General features: G+C 34.1%; 2 protein-coding genes across 8 annotated transcripts; one reads left to right on the top strand and one right to left on the bottom strand.

Moving 5' to 3' along the window:
* Positions 1-2,736: 2,736 nt before the first annotated feature.
* On the bottom strand, positions 2,737-14,141 carry LOC105161854 (CwfJ-like family protein / zinc finger (CCCH-type) family protein). Of its 6 annotated transcripts, none has more exons than XR_002287134.2 (11): positions 14,025-14,141; positions 13,661-13,934; positions 11,289-11,418; positions 11,045-11,164; positions 10,020-10,137; positions 9,284-9,723; positions 8,867-9,152; positions 8,390-8,483; positions 4,680-4,825; positions 3,281-3,435; positions 2,737-3,118 (listed from the first exon to the last, which is right to left on the bottom strand). XR_002287134.2 is itself a non-coding variant. In XM_011079682.3 (11 exons), exons 1-10 carry the CDS (start codon positions 14,097-14,099, stop codon positions 3,297-3,299), a joined length of 1,812 nt encoding a protein of 603 aa, XP_011077984.1. In that variant the 5' UTR covers positions 14,100-14,141; the 3' UTR covers positions 2,737-3,118; positions 3,281-3,296. The 6 variants fall into 6 exon arrangements, 5 of the variants coding, with proteins under 5 accessions (XP_011077984.1, XP_011077983.1, XP_020549598.1 ...); XM_011079682.3 differs by having other exon boundaries at positions 3,281-3,425; XM_011079681.3 differs by having other exon boundaries at positions 2,737-3,425.
* Positions 14,142-15,411: 1,270 nt separating this feature from the next.
* LOC105161856 (Translation initiation factor SUI1 family protein) lies at positions 15,412-20,110 on the top strand. 2 transcript variants are annotated; one of them, XM_011079686.3, is made up of 7 exons: positions 15,412-15,692; positions 15,802-15,867; positions 16,494-16,555; positions 18,317-18,398; positions 18,505-18,572; positions 18,665-18,748; positions 19,795-20,110. In XM_011079686.3, exons 1-7 carry the CDS (start codon positions 15,545-15,547, stop codon positions 19,849-19,851), a joined length of 567 nt encoding a protein of 188 aa, XP_011077988.1. In that variant the 5' UTR covers positions 15,412-15,544; the 3' UTR covers positions 19,852-20,110. The 2 variants fall into 2 exon arrangements, with proteins under 2 accessions (XP_011077988.1, XP_011077989.1); XM_011079687.3 differs by having other exon boundaries at positions 15,413-15,692; positions 16,497-16,555.
* Positions 20,111-21,344: the final 1,234 nt, after the last annotated feature.

A 21,344-nucleotide genomic window follows, 5' to 3' on the forward strand; every position in this document is an offset into this window, starting at 1 on the left:
TTGCACGTAAAAAGAGATGGATTCACTTTACTTTTTCTTTAAGAAAAAAAACAAATGTTTATAAGATCCTAATATTTTATTTTATGATTTGTAAATTCATTAAAAAAATATCATACAATTTAAAAAAAATTATAAACTTTCAAATATTTCAAAAATAATTTGAAAAGTTTATAAATTTAGTACCCTTGTATCTAATATCAGATAAAATTGATGTAATTTATTTATTTTTTTAAAATTTAAAAATGTTGATTATGACAAAAAATTGGCAACATAGGTCTTGGACCCCTACATCTTGCAGACTTGTAGCTATTAATGCGACAGCTCAAACTAAGTAGAGTTGATGCTCAGTTTGAAGCTTTACGGGCTTCCAAGATTTTCGAGATCTCATAATTAAAAAATTATAAATTTAGATATAATTATATAAATATATATATTTTTTATAATATTTCTTTTTGTTGCCATTCAAAAAAAAAAGAAAGAATCTTATTTTATTTTTTTTTATTTTATGAAATTATTTAATTTAAAATTATTAATATACTTAATCGATATTTAGCATATATTTAAAAAAAAAACAAGAAAAAAGGTTTGAAACTTTACTCGGAATTTAAACATTACAAAGGATGGATTTTATTTAGTAAAAAATTTCGGAAGATTACTGTAAACCCTTCAGCGATGTACTCTGCTTAATTTGAAAAAACGATTCATGAAATGAAAACGAACCCTAATATTATATGAGATTTGGGTCAAAATCTTGAATTTTTGTAGGTAGTTTGTGGTCATAATAATCAAATTCTTGTTAGGTAGAAAGATTTAGAGAGAAAACACACACACACACACATACAGAGATGAAATTGGACGAATTTAACCTTCACTTTTATTTCTATTCGATTTTTGATGATCTTTGAAGCTACTCAACCTACCAAGCAAGTGGTAGCCACTCAAGTCCCCACCATATGTGGGGTTAACAAATAAATATTGGGTTAATTACATTTAAGATCCCCTTTAAAAAATATAAAATTATACATCTTTCTATTTTTTTAAAACTATACTTAATCTTCTTTGAAAGTTCTTTATTTACATTTTACCTCCTTTTATTAAAATTCGTACTGAAAAAACTGATATTAACAAAAAAATTTACATATCTAATTTTATCCCTTATTTGTGAAGAAAAAAATATAATAATGTTAACTTAACTTTATATATATATATTATATTATATATAATCTTTATAAGTCCAAAATGAAAATGTAATTTTTTTACTTATGTTAGCATTTTCCATCCAAATCTTAATTACAGAAGGGAATGGGGTATAAATCGAGAATTTTTAAAAAAGATGTAAGTGTTTCAAAACTTTTTTCTGAAATGATCATTTCTGAAATCAAGAGTTTTTTTTTTTTTTTTTTTTCTTTTTTGGGTTCTTGACTTTTACTCATAAACCCTAAGGTATATATTATAAGTTGTTGTTAATTATAGGAATGTTGGGTGAAATGATAAGAAAAGAAACTAGCTTTTATCAAATAAAGTGAAGCAATCGTAGAAATTGAAGACGTGTAAAATTCGTTCGAAGAAATGAAAAGCAACGGTTCAAAGGGATTATCATCATTGAAGATCGTATTGTGGCTGTGTTAAAATCGATTTTGGTGAGTGATAGAAAAAGACGTGTTTAGTAGCATTAATTAATGATGAGCGCATTATTATATATGTGACGCTTTCAAAACCTCACAAATCGTAAAGTTACGTTCACAAATAACTTTCATACTTATTATATGTATTTAAGAAGAAATACAAACAATCCTTTGTGACATGGAATATGTATAAAATAATATCCTCATATTAAAAAATATAAAAATCAATTTTCTTTTTATTTTTTAAAAAATAAAATAATTTATTTCATTAATAGGGTGGTGTATTACACTGGCCTTGTATACGATTTTAATTAAATTTTAAGAATTAAAACATTATCTTATATATAATCAATAATAATACATAACGGCCAAATGGATCAAATAGAAACAAAAATTAAAATTAAAAAAGATTGTCTTACTATATGAAGAATCCTCTACTTAGGGATCCCCGGGATTTGTTATAGGAAATCTTACAATTTTTTGCTCAAATATTTCTGAATCCTTCAACATACCTCCCTTGAATTTTGATAAACATTACCATTAATTTCGTCCAAGTAAATAATAACAATGAATTAAGTGAGAAAAACAGACCAAAAATGCATAACACTGTTCCAACCTAAAGTATTCATACAATCTAGGAGATGCCAAGTTAAAAATAGACATGAAAAGATACGCCCAATCACGTCTATGTCTATGATAGATTTCTGGGGTCCCTAATTGGTTGCGACAGATCTCGATATAGAAATCATTGTCCCCTTCCGTTCAGAAACCTTGTTTTGATTCTGTATGGTTCCTCCCCCCCATTCACATTTCCGTATCATTTCTGAGATTTGTGCTCATCGACCCAAACTTGTTCACCCCTGTCCCCTCTATTACAGCATCCCCACCCCTTGAGAGATGCTGATTTATTTTACTATGTAGCTTTTGCCTAAGTTAATACTGTCTCTCACATGTTTTTCAAGAGATTCCTATTTTATCATTACTGCAGTTATCTTTGAATTTACCATCAACCTTCATGCTTACCTTTTGCTGATCCTATCCCCTCTATCATCATAGAATTATTTCGGGGAGAAGCAATAACTGCAGGCCCTTTATGTTCTTGGTATATGGATTTCTTAGAATCTGCAAAAATCAATAACAAAATAAAAGTATGTTGTTACAAAGGTGGTTTTGGATGATTTGGTGGTGAAAACCAAATAAACAACCGCAGAAATTTATGAGCCGGTGTATTCATCTTTGGGGGCCAAGGACGTGGGCATGAGAAGAATAATAGGACAAGAAGAGAACACACGCTTGCACTTGAGAACAGCTCATAGTTGCATAAACTGGTAACTTCGTCCCTTTTGACTGTATGTTGTGAATGGCCGCTGAAAGATTCGACAAAGTTCTGTCTCAATGTTGGGATCAATGCATTTTGATATTAGGATGCCACCAAGCAGGCGTTAGCTCCTTACTAGATGAGATAAACTGTTGCCCCCTGGGTCAACCACAAACTGACGCAATATAGATGTTAAGTGAATATTGTATGCTTGTCCAACTCGTTTACCGCAACAGTTACACAAAGTAACACGGCAACAGCCACCAGCGCCAAGCTAAAGGTAACAAACATAGTGGGATACCATGAAAGCAACATTCAGAGTTCTGGTACACCGTACCTGCACTTATTAATTATCAGCTATTTGGATCATACTCAGTGAATCGACTCTTGAAATCATCAGCCATTTTTGTTTCTTCCTCTTTACTAAGCTGGCAATTCCTCCAATCAGCTTTATCAGCAATATTCAATAACCCAGCCAGAACCTACAATGATCTTTTCCATCAATTAAGAAGGTCACAAACAAATGAAAAGCCAGGCAAGGCAACATGACATTACGAAGTAATACATACATGCACGATATCAACCAGATACAGTATGTATTTGGTTGATACTGTTGAAGAAGATAACAGTGACACAGTTCACAGAGACAAAATGAAACACATAAGTTAAAATTGAAGTCCATTTCTCAAGGGAAAACGGATAAATGCCATCAAACTATGGTCAATCCTCTATATTCCTCTTTGTGCTACAGTAGACTGTCATAAGATTCAGAGGTTCCCAAGTTCATCTGTTCTTCTCATTTTATCATCTAGATGTTTCATTTTAGAGACTGATTAATTTGAGAAGAGTCAAAGGGTACAACCGTACAAAAGATGGTCAGTAGTTTACTTAATGTATTTTTGCAGCTGAATAAACATTGTTGATGGAGGGTAACTAATGTTAACTTATCTACACTTTCAAGTATAAGAGTTCACATCAGAAACTACCTTTAAGACTTTAAAACGACAAGATGGTGAGGGATATAAAGCCCCAAACTCTGTTCTTTACATTACACAAGTCAAGCATTACCAGGCTAATCAATTATATTAAAGGAAAAACATCCAAAGAGGTACCTCGGCCTCGACTCATTTTCTTAATAACTCATGGTTGTAATCACAACCTTAGAGAGCCTTGCAGTAAATGTTTAAATTTAGTTTGCAGTAAGATTGGGGGGTTGTTTAATGTCCTAATGCATGAAAAGTGTATGATAAGGTACCATTGTAAAGACGTAACATCATCTAGTTTCTTATTCTTAAAGAAAAGGGATAATTTGGCCTAGCCCTTCTGAGTATCAAATTAACAAAACAAATCCTGTAGTTTGAATTTAATTACAATGACACCCTTGTCAATACACTTCGACCAAAAAAACATCCAAACAGGATGATATGTCATTTTTTTTTTCTGTAAACAAATGTCCTCTCCAAGTAAACAATTGGATAAAAATTAAAATCTCACATGCATAAAATTACCCTTCGGGCTAAATTTTCCAAATTTAAACAACTCTCACCAGGGCTGTCAGTGAAATTACAGAAGATGGGTTTCTTAACTTCACCAAACCTCAAAGGTCTATGTGTAATTATCTCAACAAAAAGGCATGAAAAATCGAGTATCAGTATATTGAATGAGATTCACCCTTGTTAGGACCCACGAGAAAGGAGCTATGAACCTTGATTTTTATATAAGTGTCATATTCTTACCTCACGACCAAATTGAACAGGAAACTTTTCATTCTCGTCAACGACATGTGACAGGATTGTTCCTCCAGGAACTTCCACATAAAATAAATTCTGATTTCTATCAAGATGCATTCCCAACACTTTTCGTCCATCCAAACTGTTATCACCTGCAACAATCAGAAAATCAGAACATGACCATGGAATTGTTTGTGACAAAATACAATCAGTCTTAGACACTGAGTGGAGAATTGCAATTGGCAGCCACGGTTGAACTCAGGCATGAACAGATATTGGCAACACCTATTATGGAAACAGACATTCTTACAGATTATGGACAGAGCTAAAATTAAGCATCTATAACAGGATGGAGATTGCTATCCACTGTGAACGCTGCACAAGTCTTAATGAGTAAAAACTATAAGTAGAGGTTTACTTTTTCCAATATTTAGTATTTAAGAAGACAGATGCTGGTAGTGGTAGATGATCAATCTAAACATCCAAATAATGGAGATGGCAAAACTTTGCATTGTGTTTGCTGCTATTGAAGTTGAACTTTCACTTATTAAGGATTTGTGTTATATGTGAAGGAAAAAAATAATAAAAGCAGCAAAAGATTTTGGTACAGGTAACATCTATGGAATACTTCGTTTGAGGACTGAAGAATAATATGTAACAAATACAAGTTTTTAAGAACTCAGAAACAATGACTATAACCAGTTATACAGACTTCACTCAAGCCCCATGTCCATATGGAAAAAGCCAACCACACCCAGAACTCTTTGAGCATACGACAGAAGGGAAAAAGGAACAATCAGGAGGAAAATTTATGAACTTAAATCACCAGGATCCTAACTCCTAACAACCAATTACTTGGTCCAGACACAAAGATACAAATAAAAGTCAAACTTATGAACAATGATTTCTTGAACAAAATCAAGCCATACCTTAAGCAGAGTGAAATCAAGACCACTGCAATTTCCAGATGACCTATACATCCCCCTTCTACTCATTACATACTCAGGGATCAAATATTCTCTATGTATATATCCAAAGTACATAAACTACTTTGACCACTGGCATATCAGCATATCACCCTTCACATAGAGATTCCCTTTATACCTCTGCATATCATTAGGTTACCTTTTTATAAGAATTTTATGATTTTCCTTTCTCATAATACATACATTACACTTTTACAGCAGCTCACACAGATAATTAACATATTGTTAATCTAGGAGAATTTAATATCTGAATACATATTACAAATATAAACAGCTACCTAATGATTCTCTTCAGTCAAATGTATCCAAACTTTCATTTGTTTGAACCCTGTTGAAAGGAATTATATAACTACTAAATTTGTTTAGAACTCAAACTGTTTACTGAATTTCCTCTTGTCAAAGATGTACTCTATTGACTACTTAGTTGCATTTGATTATTACTCAAGATAAATCAATTACCACAAGCTAAAGTTCTTCACAATAATGTAACACAAACTCTTAAGCAGATAAGTTCACAAAAGGTGAAGTATTGCCCCTTTGTGGACGAACATCTAAGTATTTCAAGGGTTAAGTTAACCATTAATTTCAATGAATTTTCTAGATCAAATTCTATTGGTGGATATAAGCATTAAATTTGAATTGTCAGTCTTTAAGGTACATAAGTTTTTTGGTGGATTGTACTCAAGAAGACGATGTTACAATTCAAAGACAAGACTATTGAATAATTATTACCTTTTCTATTTCCTACATTTGTGGCATCAGCCTTTTGACATATTCTCCAAGACTATCTCCTCCATCTTATAAAGTCCAGGCATAATGAAAATGAGTAGGCTGGTGGAGGCTAATTGTATGGCATTAGTGGTATCATCACAGTTATCAAAATAATACTTTAGACAGGTTTGTTGTCTTCACTAGAAACGGTCGACTACATGCAAAAAATAAAGTTGGAAAATACACCAAATTCAATTTTTTGTAAACAATTTAGGTTGTATTCTCCAATGAGATGCCACCATTCGGCAGAAATTGATGCTCACTCATTGTTTCCCAATCATCAGGTACACATGTGACAATGTTCTTCGTGATCATACACATTGAAGAATATTCCGATATTTTCTGATCAAAAAGAAGTATGAACAAAATATCACCCCCTTCTGCAATATTTATGATATCATAAAAACCTATATATTACAATATGTTTGAAGGTATTTATGACTCAAATGAGTTATTTTCTTTTCTATGCAAAGTACTCATCTAGCCCTCTTCAAATCTTTCTTTGACGTATCATCATCAATTTTTTTTTTTGGACAATCAAAAAGTAATAATATGCATATTTTGGTTCTAATGGAGGTAACTAAATTAAGTTTTCTACCATCTCGTATTTTCCAACTAACAAATGATTCATAGAGTAAAGTTTTCTATCACTGCCACCTTCATGCCCTATGGTAAAGGATTGCTTAAAAAACTTGAAACAGTATCTTTATACTGATTTAATAAATAAATATAAGATATACATGCACATAACATATCAAACTTAAGTGCGTCTATAAACTGCACACACATGAAAATTAATCTTAATCATAGGTAATAGAAGAGGTGGAAGCAAAAAAAAATGCATTGCATCTCTAAAGTTAGACAATAAGAAATTATGCATTCGAAATACCAAGACTGGGAAATGAGAGACTTCTGATCCTAGCAATATGGGCCATAGACAAACCTAAATATGTTTGTTTCAATATCACATCATCTGAAAATTTGTGATATTAGACTGGGAAATTTGTTCTTAATTTAGGAAAATTGCACACACCCATTGCCGTTGCAAACAAAGTTTTTAACATTAACATTCAACAATCAGTGGAAGAGATCAGAGTACAAAGTATATGATCATTGTAAATTGCACACTACAGAAACTATATATTTAAATTTCAGGGGAGCAATAAAGAAGACGACCAATGTTGCGTAAGCAAGCTGGCTTCCAGTGAATATAATGTAAAGGGTCAAAAAGAGATATTTGTACTTAGAGGGTAGAGCCTCAATGGGGCAACACGAATTGAAAGATCTAACAGTAACTATCTTTTGTAGTTTTATAGTCTCAAACTTCCCCATACTTGCATGTTACACTTATGAGTAAAAGCATTGGGTCATCCAATGAGAGATTATACTAACAATCTAACAGGTTCAAAAAGTAAACCCTCGTGCTTATCCAGGAAACAAGAAGCTCCACTGTGGCAACCATTTTTCACATGATAACAGAAGTGTTCAACCCATTATAGTTGATACAAATCTGTAAACAAAACTTGAACATCTTTCTTACGTAATGTGCAGAAGAATAAACATCAATTTCCCCAGTTAAGAGGTGCATTAATGTGAGTTTCTCCCATATTTAAAGTACCGTGTTCACTCTCAACTATTTACTAGTTGCACTTCTTCACTAAGTAACAGCCAAGATGCACAATGCCCAAAGACTTCTCCAGCAAAACCACTTCATCATTTACATCATCTTCAGTTATGTAACAGAAACTGCGTGTCTCAAATTGAAGTGCTTAACTGCTTATCAGGTCAGAACTGCTTGTTCTAGAGATTAGGTAATAGCCATTCAGTCTCAAGGTTTAGACATAGCATAATCACAGGCTAACCAAAAGCCAAAGATCGTATAGATTATCTGAAGCACTTATTCATTGGTCAATTAATAGTTAGTCCACATATGCAGTAGGTCAAGATAGAAAAGCTTACTCTTAACTGTTGAAAATGTGAACCCCAATTTTTTGGCAGCCAAATTGAAAATATGTTCAACAGAAGATGCTCTGGATGATGGGATAGGAACAGCCTGCACAAGTATACGTTGATAAAGCCTTCAAAATCATAAAGACCGTACAGGAAACAGCAAAAGATATTGTATAATAGAAGGGAATCTGGATTCAGACACGGCACATTCATAATGGCTCATCAGCTGTGGATGGCAATACTCAAGACCATAGTATTGCACATCATATAGCAGGAAAAAATTGATTTCCAGTTATTGTAACAGGAGTAGCATGCACAACTTGAAAATGGAACCAAGAAAACAAGGAAATAAGTAAAACAATACTACAGAAACTAAAGGCAGTATCAACTTTATATGTTGGAGACAAACCAAACTTGAAACACATTTTAATGTAGTAAAGCATAACCACAAAAAATAAATAAACAAATATGGTTTTTTTTTTCAACCTGAAGATTGGCATGAGTTCCACGTTTAGAAACCCACTCAAAGAAAACTACTTCCTTCCCTTGTCTCCTGAAATAAGCTTGAAGGCTGCTTTGGAGTCTATATAAGTCTTTTTCACATTCTGGTGGGAGAGACAGGGTGTTAGGCAAATGTTCAATGGGTATTATCAGCACATGATCTTGGACTAATGGTCCTTTAGCTAGTGCACAATAGCAGTATTCCCCTATGCTAGTGATTAGATGTGACTCCACACTGGGGCTCGACAAACAAAACCAGCATTCCTTGGACCTGAAACACAAAACCTTAAGTAAAACGGATGTATCCAATGAATTTTAATTTAAATGTTGGTTCACTGAAGTTAAAGCCTAATATCATATCCCAGATACTAAGATATAATGAGAAATTAATTTATCTTTGACCTGTTCGAGCTTCCAGCACTCCTGCTAGAAAATCCTTGACCTTCTTCCTGTATACTATGCTTAAATTTGCAATCTGGGCCTCTTTCACATTTTCCTTTGTTTAAAAAGTCAAAACATACACCCCTAATGGATTGTTCCCTTGCATCTGCATCATGCCGGAAACGGCACTTCTCGCCTCTTGGACAAGACCCTGAAGATACAAATTTAAAGCACAACCCACCACCTTCTCCATCACCATGTTTCTGCCTTTTCTGAGAGACATCATAGCGCCAATACTGTGTATCAGAAACACTGTCACCGGATCTTTTTATGGCTCCATCGCCAGATCCCGTTTCCTCTGCAAATGAATAGGGAGATGAAGTAGTATTTGATGGTTTTGTGCAGAGCTCAGCACTGGACATTTTGGATGCTGGAGTGGGTGAAAGTGCATGAATGAATTTCTGGAATAAAAAATAGAAATGATAGGTTATGGCATGATTTGAATAGATTTTCAAAAAAGAAAATGAAGCAGCAGAAGATTTTAAATGGAACATACAAAATAGCATGTTCTCCATGCATGCATAAAATCCAGAACCTTTAGTGCTGTTCATAAGAGGAACATATAAAAATTAAACATATTCTTCATGCATGCAAATTCGAGAACCTGTAGTGCCGCAAGTAGGACCATACATGGCATACAAAGCACGAACTCAAACTTCAGGAATCATTGAAAATAAAATTAGAAAAATCACTAAACCTGTTTGTCTTTATTTCCAACTGGAGCAAGAGCTATAAAACGAGTCACATGGACAGCACCAACATTAGCATAGGGCTCACGGTCATAGTAGATACCCATACCGCCTGCAATATGGTAACTATGACAGAAAAACTTCATAAGCAATAAGATTGTAGCATGCTACAGGAAGGCTGAAAAAGGGAAGGCAAAAACAAGAATTCCTATCAACTAGTGTTTCTATTGCTTGGTCAACTAGCAGGAAAAGCATATATAACTTGACTAAATTTTCAAATTTCTAAAGCAATTTTGGAGATCTCACTTCCAAGGAAGTCTTTTTCAAATATACGTTATCCCTAAAACAAGTCTATGACAAGCCTGCCTTAGAGTCTCTATCGATCAGATTCAGATTTGCTATCAGTTACTTTTAGGTCAGACGTATTAATGTAATTTCCCAGATGAGTGAGTTTTGGTCCTTCAAAAGTCTTAATTGAGAATTTATTTTTAGGTTTCACCTATTCTTTGGAATCTTTTGTCCAGAATGTAGTCTTACAATTAAATATTAGTAGTTCCATAAATGAGATTCTATTCTTGTTCTATTGCGTTGGGGAAAGTCTTACATTCAAATACCCTTTAACAGAATTGATCAGAAACATTTCGGGGAATGCCAGAATCTGTCATTTTCCCTGCCAAGGGTTAAGTACCTTCTCCTCCTCTTCTTCTATTCTCTATCTTTTCTCTTCCCTTCCCTTAATTTCTTCTAGATCTTTCATAGCAACATAGGACAAACTCCATATCAGTTTCAATACTAATAAACACCCCCAAGGTTGGTTGTTCTACATCACTACACATGATTGCAGAAGTAATGCTAAGTCTACTTCTCAAACACCAAAACAAAAACCACTCAAAATGCTTATATGTTTTCTTGTACTCCCTTTCATTTGCATTGAGAATCTTACCATCTTAGATCAAACTGCAAATTCATTTATAGTTATATCATAATTTTATGGAACAAAAGTTCGCACCCTAGTGAACTAAGAAATCCTCACCGTGGTTTGATTTCTGCTACTAATTCTGATATGGTTGAGTCCCCAATAGATGGATCTGACATTCCAGGAGGAACACCAGATGAAGCAGCTCTATTCGTGACCCCAGTGGGCCACTCGTTAGTGAAATCCAGTCAAGGAAATGAATAAGCCATAAATTGCATAAAAACAAGGGAAAATGAGTCTAGGATGGAGGAGAAAGAGAAGGGAGTATTTATTTACAACTTAAAGTTTATAACAAGGATATGTCAAGAATATATCGACAATTCCTTGCTCTTCAGATAATGCCCTCAATGAATCAACATCATCTTCACTGTATGCCCCAAATTGTTGGCTACTTGCAGACCGCTTACCAGATAAGTACGCCACAGACAGCCCTATATATGACCATTTCATATCAGTGTTAGGATATACAATGGTGGATATGCAGGATATCATCTTCCAATGCCCACAGATTATAATCACAAAATAATTAACCAGCTTTCAGAAAGACGGTAAAAGCATATGAACTGGCAACATATGCAGTAGCCACGTGTCTGGAAACCTGTATATAGTGAAATAGCATGACCCTCGCCCAAGGTACCAAAGCCTTTTTTCATAAAAGAATATATCCTTGAGGTTTTAATGAAGTCAAACTCCCTTGCTAAAACTGAAAACACTACCTAGATTCCTGCATAGTGCTATATTTTCTTCTAGTGCTTTTAACCCAAGGAAAAAAAAGTGATGGCATCAACATGTGATTATATAATGTGTAAAACTACTTGGAGCAGGACAGAGTAGAAAAAGCTAGTATAGGTACCTCGTCTTTTCTAAAATGCCAGATTACTAAATCACATAAAGCTCAACTCAAAGAAGCCTGGTCAAATAACCTTCTAGGATCAAGTAACTCATGTCCATGCCATGTTCAATTTTTGTCAATACTCACAATAGTTACATTTCTCTAACGAAAGAAGATTTTTATGCGAATATCAGGGAAAATCATCAGTTGTCACAGAAGAAAGAAGCAAATACCAATTGGCAGAAACTATTTAGTGTAACAAAGAAAATACAAAACAAGTTTGAAAACTGCTCAATTCAGAAACCTATTGAACATTATTTTGCTTGAATAGCCTCATTCGAACTTATCTCATACCAATGGATGCAAAAGATAAAATACTCTCTGCCAAAATATATTGAATCAATTAGCCTAAACTAACCTGACATCAAGTAATTCATCCAGTTGAATAGCATCTTTAGTTCTTCAATAATCAATCTCTAACTATCATCAATTACGGAAATGTATCAGCGCCTAGAAACCCAGAATAGCAGTTTATTAATCTCAAGTTATCATAAATTACAGAAATGTATCAGCACCTAGAAGGCCAGAATAGCGGCTTCCTCGTCTGTCCTATAAGTTTGAATATTACAGGTGCTTGCAAATACGAAAGGTGTGATTAGAATGCAAAAGACTGTCAGATCCAAGGATCAAAATTTCAAACAACATGAGGATAGAGCAACATGATGGTTACTCAGCCTTTGATCTGCTCATTTGGATATTACTATAAAGGAAGTTGAAGAATTTTTAGTTTTCATATCTCCCCTCCAGGGAAGAATATGATCAACTATGGACGTATGGAAATATACAAAGTACAAAAAGAAATTATAAAGGAACTCAAGAGATGTTTCTGCAATTCCAAAACTATGCCTAATTTCATTTTAAATGTTAATTTTAAATTTCTTAGAAATAATCAAAAGTAAAACTTCAAGTGGCCCTCTGTTACACTCAGTAGAAAACCTAGCAAATAATGAATATTTCTACTACATGTCTGGGCTAGCATGGACCATTGATGGAGATCATATATACCGGAAATCCATAATGTGTTTCAAGGTAAGCTGATGCTAAGTCAAACCAAATGCCAGAACATGAAGGCCCGTGTCTTGGTTGCATATACTCTGTTAAGCTTCTGAACCAAATTACAGTAACCCTGAGAACATTGAGTACAATTTGCTCTCACTTACTAATTCTGAAGGTCCTTAGGGAACAAACTAAGTCCGGAACATAAAACCATATACCAATCAACTATGTTGAATCTATAGAGTAACCATTCTTTAGTATTTCTCTTATTCTTTAGCAATCCATGTATGGCCAATTGGTAAACAGTTCAAATAATCAGGATAAAAAGCAAAAGATAACTAAATAAGAAACAAAAGACCACCCAAGCTACAGAATTTGTCAACATGAAAGGTCCAAATCAAGTTCTTTATGCAATATGAACTATGGTAGTAGTAAGCAGTTTACATGGGCCTTGGGCCAGAAACCAACAACTACAGGCTCAACCATTCTTAAACATTGCCAAGTCATAATCACAAGCTGCATTAATCAACTGAAATAACCCAGGCCGTTCATCAACCTACATATTCTATGAAATGATTTAGCATCTGCAAATAACACTGTGAAGTCAAATAAAGAAACAACAAATTTATCGCGACACACGGAGTTAGTAATGAAACAGAACACATTTCAAACCTGAAACAAAGAATTCTCTAAACCAAATTGGAAAACAGCTCGTCAGAAACAAGTAACCGAAAAAAAAAAAAAAAAAGAAACTCCGAACTTTCTGGAGTAATTTAATGAAATACCGTGGAGCATGAACTTTCCGCTGCCTCTCAACCAGAACAAATTCTCACAGACTTTTAAGCCATCCATCTTAAACCCTAGGTTCGCCGAATCCTTGGCCACTGCAGATAAAACTTTCACGACCCCGACGCCGTAATCCCCGATGAAGTAAGTGGGAATGGGGATTTTGGAGCGGCCTTCGATGTAGTCATTGAACTCCTCCAGCTGGTCCGCAGAGTCGGGGAAGAACTGCCCCACGCAGAGCAGCGCGTCGAACGGCCCCGCCGATTTGTTCACCTGAAAATTTGCAGATAATTGAACTATAGCGTAGGTGCATTTTAATTCATAGAACGAGTGTTTGTATGTGTGTTGGAACGTAAAGCATACGGAGGAAACGCGCTTGAAGAGCTGGGGTAGGCGGCCGAGGGCGTCGCCGCAGAGGAGGATTCGTGGAGCTGCCATGAGAGTGATGAAGTAAATGGGCTATTCTTGTAATACGCCATATTTACTGACTAAGATGGGATGAATTTAAGATAGAAAAGTAATTCCACATTTACTTAAATGGATAAATTTAAGATATTAAAATTATGATTATAAATTGATAAAAATAAAAGCACATTTATCTAAGTATGCCTTTTTTGTTTGAAGAATTTGAATTTGATGTAAAAATATGTAGAAATTTGGACAAATAATTTCAGACGACTCAATTTGAATATACTTTGAAATTTATCGATATTCTGCATAAATTAAAATTTGAATTGATTTATTTAAAAATTTTAAATTATCTAAACAAATTCAAACATTATTATTAAGTATTTAAAAATTATTAATTTCAAATACTTCCATCCAAATACAATATAAATAGAATGGAGAGATAATTGTTTAGAGCTTTTACTAAATACTAAAAAATCAGACAAAAATTCACGAATATTCTATAGGGTTTAATACAATTTAGCCCTCATGTGAAATTACCCCATATAAAAAAACAACAGCAATTTACCCCTATATTTTTTAAAATTAAATATTTTACCCTTGTCTAGGGAGATAAAGTGCTTAATTTTTAAAAATATAAAATAATAAATTGCTATTTTTTTAACTATAAAAAGTAATTTACATATCTATAAAATCACATTGGGCTAAATTGTGTATTTTTCCCATATTCTACATAGGCCATTTAATTGTGGCAAATAATGTCATAGAGTAAGAGGATGTAAATTCCTAAGTTTCGAATTAAATAAAAGAGAGCAGTGCTTCTTATTTATTTATTTATGAATATACTTACTGGGTGTTTAGATGATTGGTATTATATTTTTCCAAAAATGAAAGATATATAATTATTATTTATACAATTACTTTTGAAAAAATTGTATTTTTAGTTGCATAAATCAAGTTTATTTTTAATTTTAATTCTATTTAACCTTTTTTATATTGCATCTTATAATAATTAACAAAAAGTCATCAGTCATTAGTCCAACGCTTGGTTGATGCAACGGTCTAGTGACTTCTCTATTAAACAAAAAAATCACGTAAAAATTTAAAATAATAAAAATTCTAACTTATAAGATCAATATGTAAATATCGAAACAAACAAAATTATATAATAAAACATCAAAAGATATGGGACAAAAAGTGCAATTTTTCACAGGGAAAACTGAATTTAATCGCGTGAAGCTGAATATCGTCGCTTTATTTTATTCTCTAGAAAGTAAATTACATAAACACCCTTAATTGCCTCTCCCTGTTGGCATTGTGAGGACTGAGGAGGAATAATATTTGTTCACCTCCCTTTTTTCTTGTCCTGTATTCCACACCCACCGAAACGCCGTCGTCCGAGGGACCCTGAAAAACTTCGTTACACGCACAAAAGATACGCTCACAAGCACCCAGTGTGTGCGAGTTCATCTGTAATGGCGGAGAAACCCCAACCCGTGCAAGTTCTCTACTGCGGCGTCTGCGGCTTGCCTGCTGAATACTGCGAATTCGGTCCCGATTTCGAGAAATGCAAACCCTGGTTGATCCAGAACGCTCCCGATCTTTACCCGGATCTTCTCAAAGGTTCCTCCGCCGAAACCCTATCATAAACATATGAACTTGTTTTGGTGATGAGCACTGATTTGAGAATCTCGGTGCTTTTTGACATTTTGTTTTTTGAGCTATATTTCAGGGGCTGGTGCGGGGGATGCTGATAAGGTATCTGATCAACTTCAGTCCACTTCTATCTCCTCCGATGGTACAGCACTCACGTATATCAATATTTATATGTATTATTTTTTTTGGCGTTTCTATTTTAATGCGGTTTACCGGTGGTTTTTGTATGCTGTACTTGAGTATTTGGCTTATTCTCTGTTAACATTACAACAACGACGAAAGTATTTGACCCTCCGCTGGCGTACTGAGAATTATGTAAACACGCTCTATTTGTGTTACGCCTTCTTCTTTTTATTGTTGAGGGTAATTCTGTTTGCTAATTGATGACATTATATGCCAGTGCAGGTTTGTGAAATTTTGTTAACCATTGTGCTAGTTGGTGTCTGTTATAGATATTTTGTGACACCTACCATTCTGATTGGCAGTTGATTGTTTCTTTGACTTTGTTAATGAGTTCACTCAACGTGTGAGTACAAGTCAAAATTGAAGAAGAATAAGGCCATTTGGTTCTTGTGTTTGGAACTTAATCTATTTCTGTATTTTGTTTCTGGTTGGCAGTTCTCTTACCTCGGAATATACACCATTATCCCATGGAGTGTTATCCAAACACATGGATAAATAATATAACACCTTATTTATTTTCTTAATTTTATGGATGAAAATGAAGTCACTATGTCTTGTATCTTAAGTGACTCACATTGGCCGCAGCAGGTTCATCGAAGCCCAAGGAAGAAGTCAAACGTCTCCCAGGTGGGAAGATTAAGAAAAAGGTAAACTTTGAGAGAATGTATTTTTTGTTGCAGAAGTTAGAATATTGCTTCATAGTGTTTTTTGTACGATGCATGGAAACTCATGCAACTGTATAACACATTGATATGTGCTTCTATGCATTTTCTGAAACTCCAACCCCGAAAGTCAGGATTGATGCAATGGATTCAAAGCTCTCGACCTTCTTTTACCTTTTTCCCATGACCATATTTCTGATTTTCCTATTGTATGAAAATAAGTGGTGAATAGTGTTCAGGAGCCAAAACGATCACAGTCAAATGTTGGCTTAGGTTGGTTTTTGCCTACATATGAATAGAATTTCAATGTAATTGAGTAACCAACTGCATATCAATATGAGACATCAAATACATATGTCATGAGGTGGGTGAATCAACCAAATGAGAGGCATGTAGCAGTCTCTAATTTTCAGCTCCTATGTCGAGTGGTGCTGTTGTTTATTTCCTCAGCTGTAGTTTGCTTTTTCTGCTGTACTATTATTAGAACTAGGAGTACGCCCAACAAACAGATGTTTTAAGCATAACTTGAGAGTTAAGAACTAAGAATAGGCTATTACTGGCATTCACATTGTTAATAGAGATTCTTCTGCTGGCTGAGCTAAATGCACTACTTGACGGGAAAGCCGTACCCAAATTTTAGGGGACACATTATGTACTGGAAGCAATATCTTAGTGCGTACATTTGAAGGTTGAAGTTTCCTTCTTGCTAAGAAATAAATTCTCCAAGTTCTCTTTAAGTTATTCTTCATAGACATTGGAAGATGTTTCAGCTTATTCCTTGATACATGGTAGGAAGAATGGCAGAGCTTTTCTATTGAGTATTATGTGCACAAGTGAAGAGCAACACACACAAAACCATCTCCTTGATCGCATGTGTTTTTCTACATTTTGGTCTTTAGTCGTTATTCCTTTTTTTTTTTTAAAAATTAACTCTCTTTGTCTCTATTGTTTCCTTCTGTTCTATATATATTATTCTATTTTTGGTGTTGCAACTTCTGCTGTTATGTGCAAGAGCTGATAGCATTTAATGGAATTATTGTTGATTTGTCATGTTGCAAATGATAATTCTGAAAATAAATAGTAGTTTCATAAACTATGTTAAATTCATTATCTTCATATTAGCTTGAAGTTTAATTTATATCTGCATGCATGCTGAGTTTGAATGAGTAGTTGTTGTTGATTTGGGTGTGTGGGTTTTGCAGATCTGTCGAATCCGGACGTGGTTTGTCTACAAGTCGTCGTTAGTTAGACGGGATCATAGCTATATTTATTTAATTTTAGTTCTAATAAATGTTGTTATTCGTGACTTTATTAGTAACTTTGTTGAGGGGTGTAATATTCATGTTGAATTAACTTTATGTTAAATCAAAGTTTGAGTTTAGTTGGATATCGGACGCATTTTGGATCCACAAAATTAAATAATCTTTTAGGATCCAACCGATTTGATGCAGTCATAAAGATTGAAATCCAATTAGTGAATCCAATAATAGGTTGTAAGCGGTCCATGGTTTCCTGATCAAGTACTGCACTATGTAAACTTGATCACCTTTCTATAGTGCACTTGTATTAAATACTATGAAGAGAACCCCAACAGAGGTTATTTTATAAATTTGATTTCTCTGAAATTCATTATACATTTCAGCATATAATTGTATTTTGTGAAGTAGTTTAATAGCATACTTGTCATTGTGCTGGTAAAATAGGGATGATTATGGCAGTATTGGCATTGAGACTTCTGTTTTTCAGGAGAAGCAGGAAGTTATCATCGAAAAGGTGACTCGTAACAAGCGGAAATGTATAACCACTGTGAAAGGACTAGACCTTTTCGGTAAGGATGTCTTGTACCTACTTCTATATTTCATACATTGTGCTTCTTTGATATTCTTGTCTTTCTAAATTTTAGCACAACTCACTTGTCTTACATCAACTTTCAGGGATTAAACTAAATGATGCATCAAAGAAGCTTGGTAAAAAGTTTGCTACTGGAGCTTCTGTTGTTAAGGTACATTCTTATGTTGGTATTAAGAACCCTTCTGATACAAAATATCCCGAGCTATAAACTGATTATGTCTCTTCCTCTGTTTTTCCTGCCAGGGACCCACCGAGAAGGAGCAAATTGATGTCCAAGGAGACATTGCCTATGACATAGTGGAGTTCATCACGGACACATGGCCAGATGTAATATCATACTTTTCAGTCTTAATTTTGGTTAATATGTTGTTTGTGTGATTCTAAATCTTTGTCCTCTGGGTTTACCTCACATGTTTATGGTTAACTTGGTTACTGATTAGTGAAATGCAGGCATTGTCTTAAATTTGGCAACTTCAGCTGAAAATATAGGGCTTCACATTTAATGAGGCAGATGAATCCTATATATTTATATGCTTGCTCATCTATCAATGGGCATTATATTATTTGGACATTTTTATATTTTCTTGATAAAACTGCTACATCATTTACGACATATCTTTTTATTATACTGAGGAATCAAAAGTTCCATTCTATAGCATTTGCAGAGAGAATTCAAACTCTGCCAAATGAATGCTGGCAGTATGGCCTATTTTATTTTATATTTTGTTGATCGTTAAGTAGGAGATAGCTGATGCTTGTCCCTAGGGCAGTTGTGTACGGGTTCCTTTGACATTGGTCATGTTGTTTGACATTCTGCCTTTCTAATCTTTAATTCCTGCAAGTTCGTGAGCAATGTTTACATGGCAGATTTTTATGGTGTGCACCTTAATTCTTGCCCGTTGCAGCAAGGGTGGATAACTGTATACATGTTGAATTAAGACTTTCAGTGTAGAGTACATCAGAGCTTATTGTTGTATGATTCTACTGTCTGTTCGAATTGATGAAAGATTTTGGAAAGTTAGGCTCATTACTGAGGAAAAATTCCATGGCCAACTTAGCTAGTTGAGAATTATTATCATGTGATATAGCTTCTATCAGATAAAAATCCTAAACATCTGACAAACATATTCTGTATTAGTGGCAAATTGCATGTTCTGGTGATTGAGCTATTTTGAAACCGATTTTCTTAGTTGTTTCTTTGATTTTTTTTATACTGAAATTGCTGCAAGGCACTTCTGAGGCCTCTGATTACTTGTTGCTGTAGATATGCTTCGTGCTACTTACATGCATTTCTCATTGTACTTGTATGTTGTAATCCCAATTGGTTATGAATAACAGGCTTATTTCCCACCTTTTCTCCTTTGGGTTTCTAGGTCCCAGAGAGTGCAATTTTCTTTATCGAGGATGGGAAGAAGGTCTCAGCTTCTTAAATGTGGAATAACTTTCTCTTGGTGGCAATGAAAATCACCAAAGGAGAGAGGCTCAAATTACGACAGCTTTAGTCAAAAGTTTTGAGCGATGTAGAATGTGCATGCTATAAACATTTCATGCTCAATGTATATGAGCAAAATATATGATGTGGTCTTGTAGTCCAAGATCGTCTTGAGGTGTTTACTGATATGTATAGTGGCCTCGTTGATGTTTCGATTCTGCAAGTAGACAAGATATAGGTAAAAAGATTCGAGCCTAGATGGGTTTTAATTCATATTCTAGACTAGGCTGCTTACCTGAATTTCATGCTTATATTTGTGTTCTGCATTTGTATGGATAAAAAGCAAATTTACCTCTTTTTGAGCAGAAACTGAAGGCATGTGTCTACGGACTTGCCCATGGATTAAACTGCCCTTGAGCTTCTGTCATGAGAATTGACTTGGGTTATGGAACATTTTTGGTCGCTTGTGCTCCTCTTGTCTTATGTGATCTGCTATTGTGGTTTTGACATGGATTTTCAGAGCATAGGTCTCTTGTTTGTTTCTAGCTTTAACTCATTCGGGACGATAGTTACTCCCTATTATTTCATAATTGATTAAGATATAGTACTATTGCTATCCTATTACCTTGTGATGTGTTGGGGGAATTCAGTCTGAATGTTAATTAGATTTGTGGTTTTTAGCAAAAGAATCATCCTTTATAGAGTTGGCCCTTCTCCTAGATCCAGCAAAAAGTAACATTGGAATCGACTCTTTCTTTCCTTTCTGCCTTTAATTTCCTAATTTGAATAATTCAAATAGAACGTTCAAACTCAACTGCTTGTTATACCTATTTTGTAATTGTTATCCTTTTTTTTTTTTTGCAAAAGTACTTGCAATATTGTATGTTTGACTATGCACTTAGCATTTTGTGTTCAAAATTTCTCCTAACCATGACATAATTTGAACTCTGAAGTTTCAAATGAGAAATTAGGAAAATTATGAGTTAGCTAATAGTGATTAGGCATAAAAGCACAAAGATATTATGTAATGCAATCAGAAGCTCACTCGTTGACTAGCACCAAATTGTTGTCACCCTTTCATCTCATGCAATCTTAACTTCATTTGCCTGTAAATCACTTTTTCAACTGTACCAACCAATTCATCACTAACCTTCACAACAAATGGATGTTTGGAATTCCTCTTCTCTGCCCAAGAAAATATTTAAAGTAAATTCTATCAACACCTCTCAAAATTGAATCCAATAGTATATATATATAAATATTTTTTATTATTTATAAAATTATAAATATACCAGAGTACAGAGGCCACAATCTTGTGGCTAGATTTTGTGGTGATTGATGGGATAGTTTCTTCACCACCGTTCAATTTTGTGGGCTACCTCTGCAGATTCCCTATTAAGATATCCCAACTATCTGTTCATTACATCATCATCATAATATATATTTTGAAATTGACTTGTCTTCTTTCATATCTTTTTTTTTTCTTTAAAT

This window comes from Sesamum indicum, linkage group LG5 (assembly GCF_026168435.1).
Source record: "Sesamum indicum cultivar Baizhima isolate 11 linkage group LG5, ASM2616843v1, whole genome shotgun sequence".
NCBI lineage: Eukaryota > Viridiplantae > Streptophyta > Magnoliopsida > Lamiales > Pedaliaceae > Sesamum > Sesamum indicum.

Bases quoted from the DNA above. Each gene is read 5' to 3' on its own strand.
- LOC105161854 (XM_011079682.3), bottom strand. From the start codon at position 14,099: ATGGCAGCTCCACGAATCCTCCTCTGCGGCGACGCCCTCGGCCGCCTA. The intron at 13,935-14,024 runs GTATGCTTTACG...GCAAATTTTCAG, and splicing joins TCTTCAAGCGCGTTTCCTCC to GTGAACAAATCGGCGGGGCC. The intron at 4,826-8,389 runs GTAAGCTTTTCT...TGATTGTTGCAG, and splicing joins CACATTTTCAACAGTTAAGA to GTGATAACAGTTTGGATGGA.
- LOC105161856 (XM_011079686.3), top strand. From the start codon at position 15,545: ATGGCGGAGAAACCCCAACCCGTGCAAGTTCTCTACTGCGGCGTCTGC. The intron at 15,693-15,801 runs GTTCCTCCGCCG...GCTATATTTCAG, and splicing joins TTACCCGGATCTTCTCAAAG to GGGCTGGTGCGGGGGATGCT. The intron at 18,749-19,794 runs GTAATATCATAC...TTGGGTTTCTAG, and splicing joins TCACGGACACATGGCCAGAT to GTCCCAGAGAGTGCAATTTT.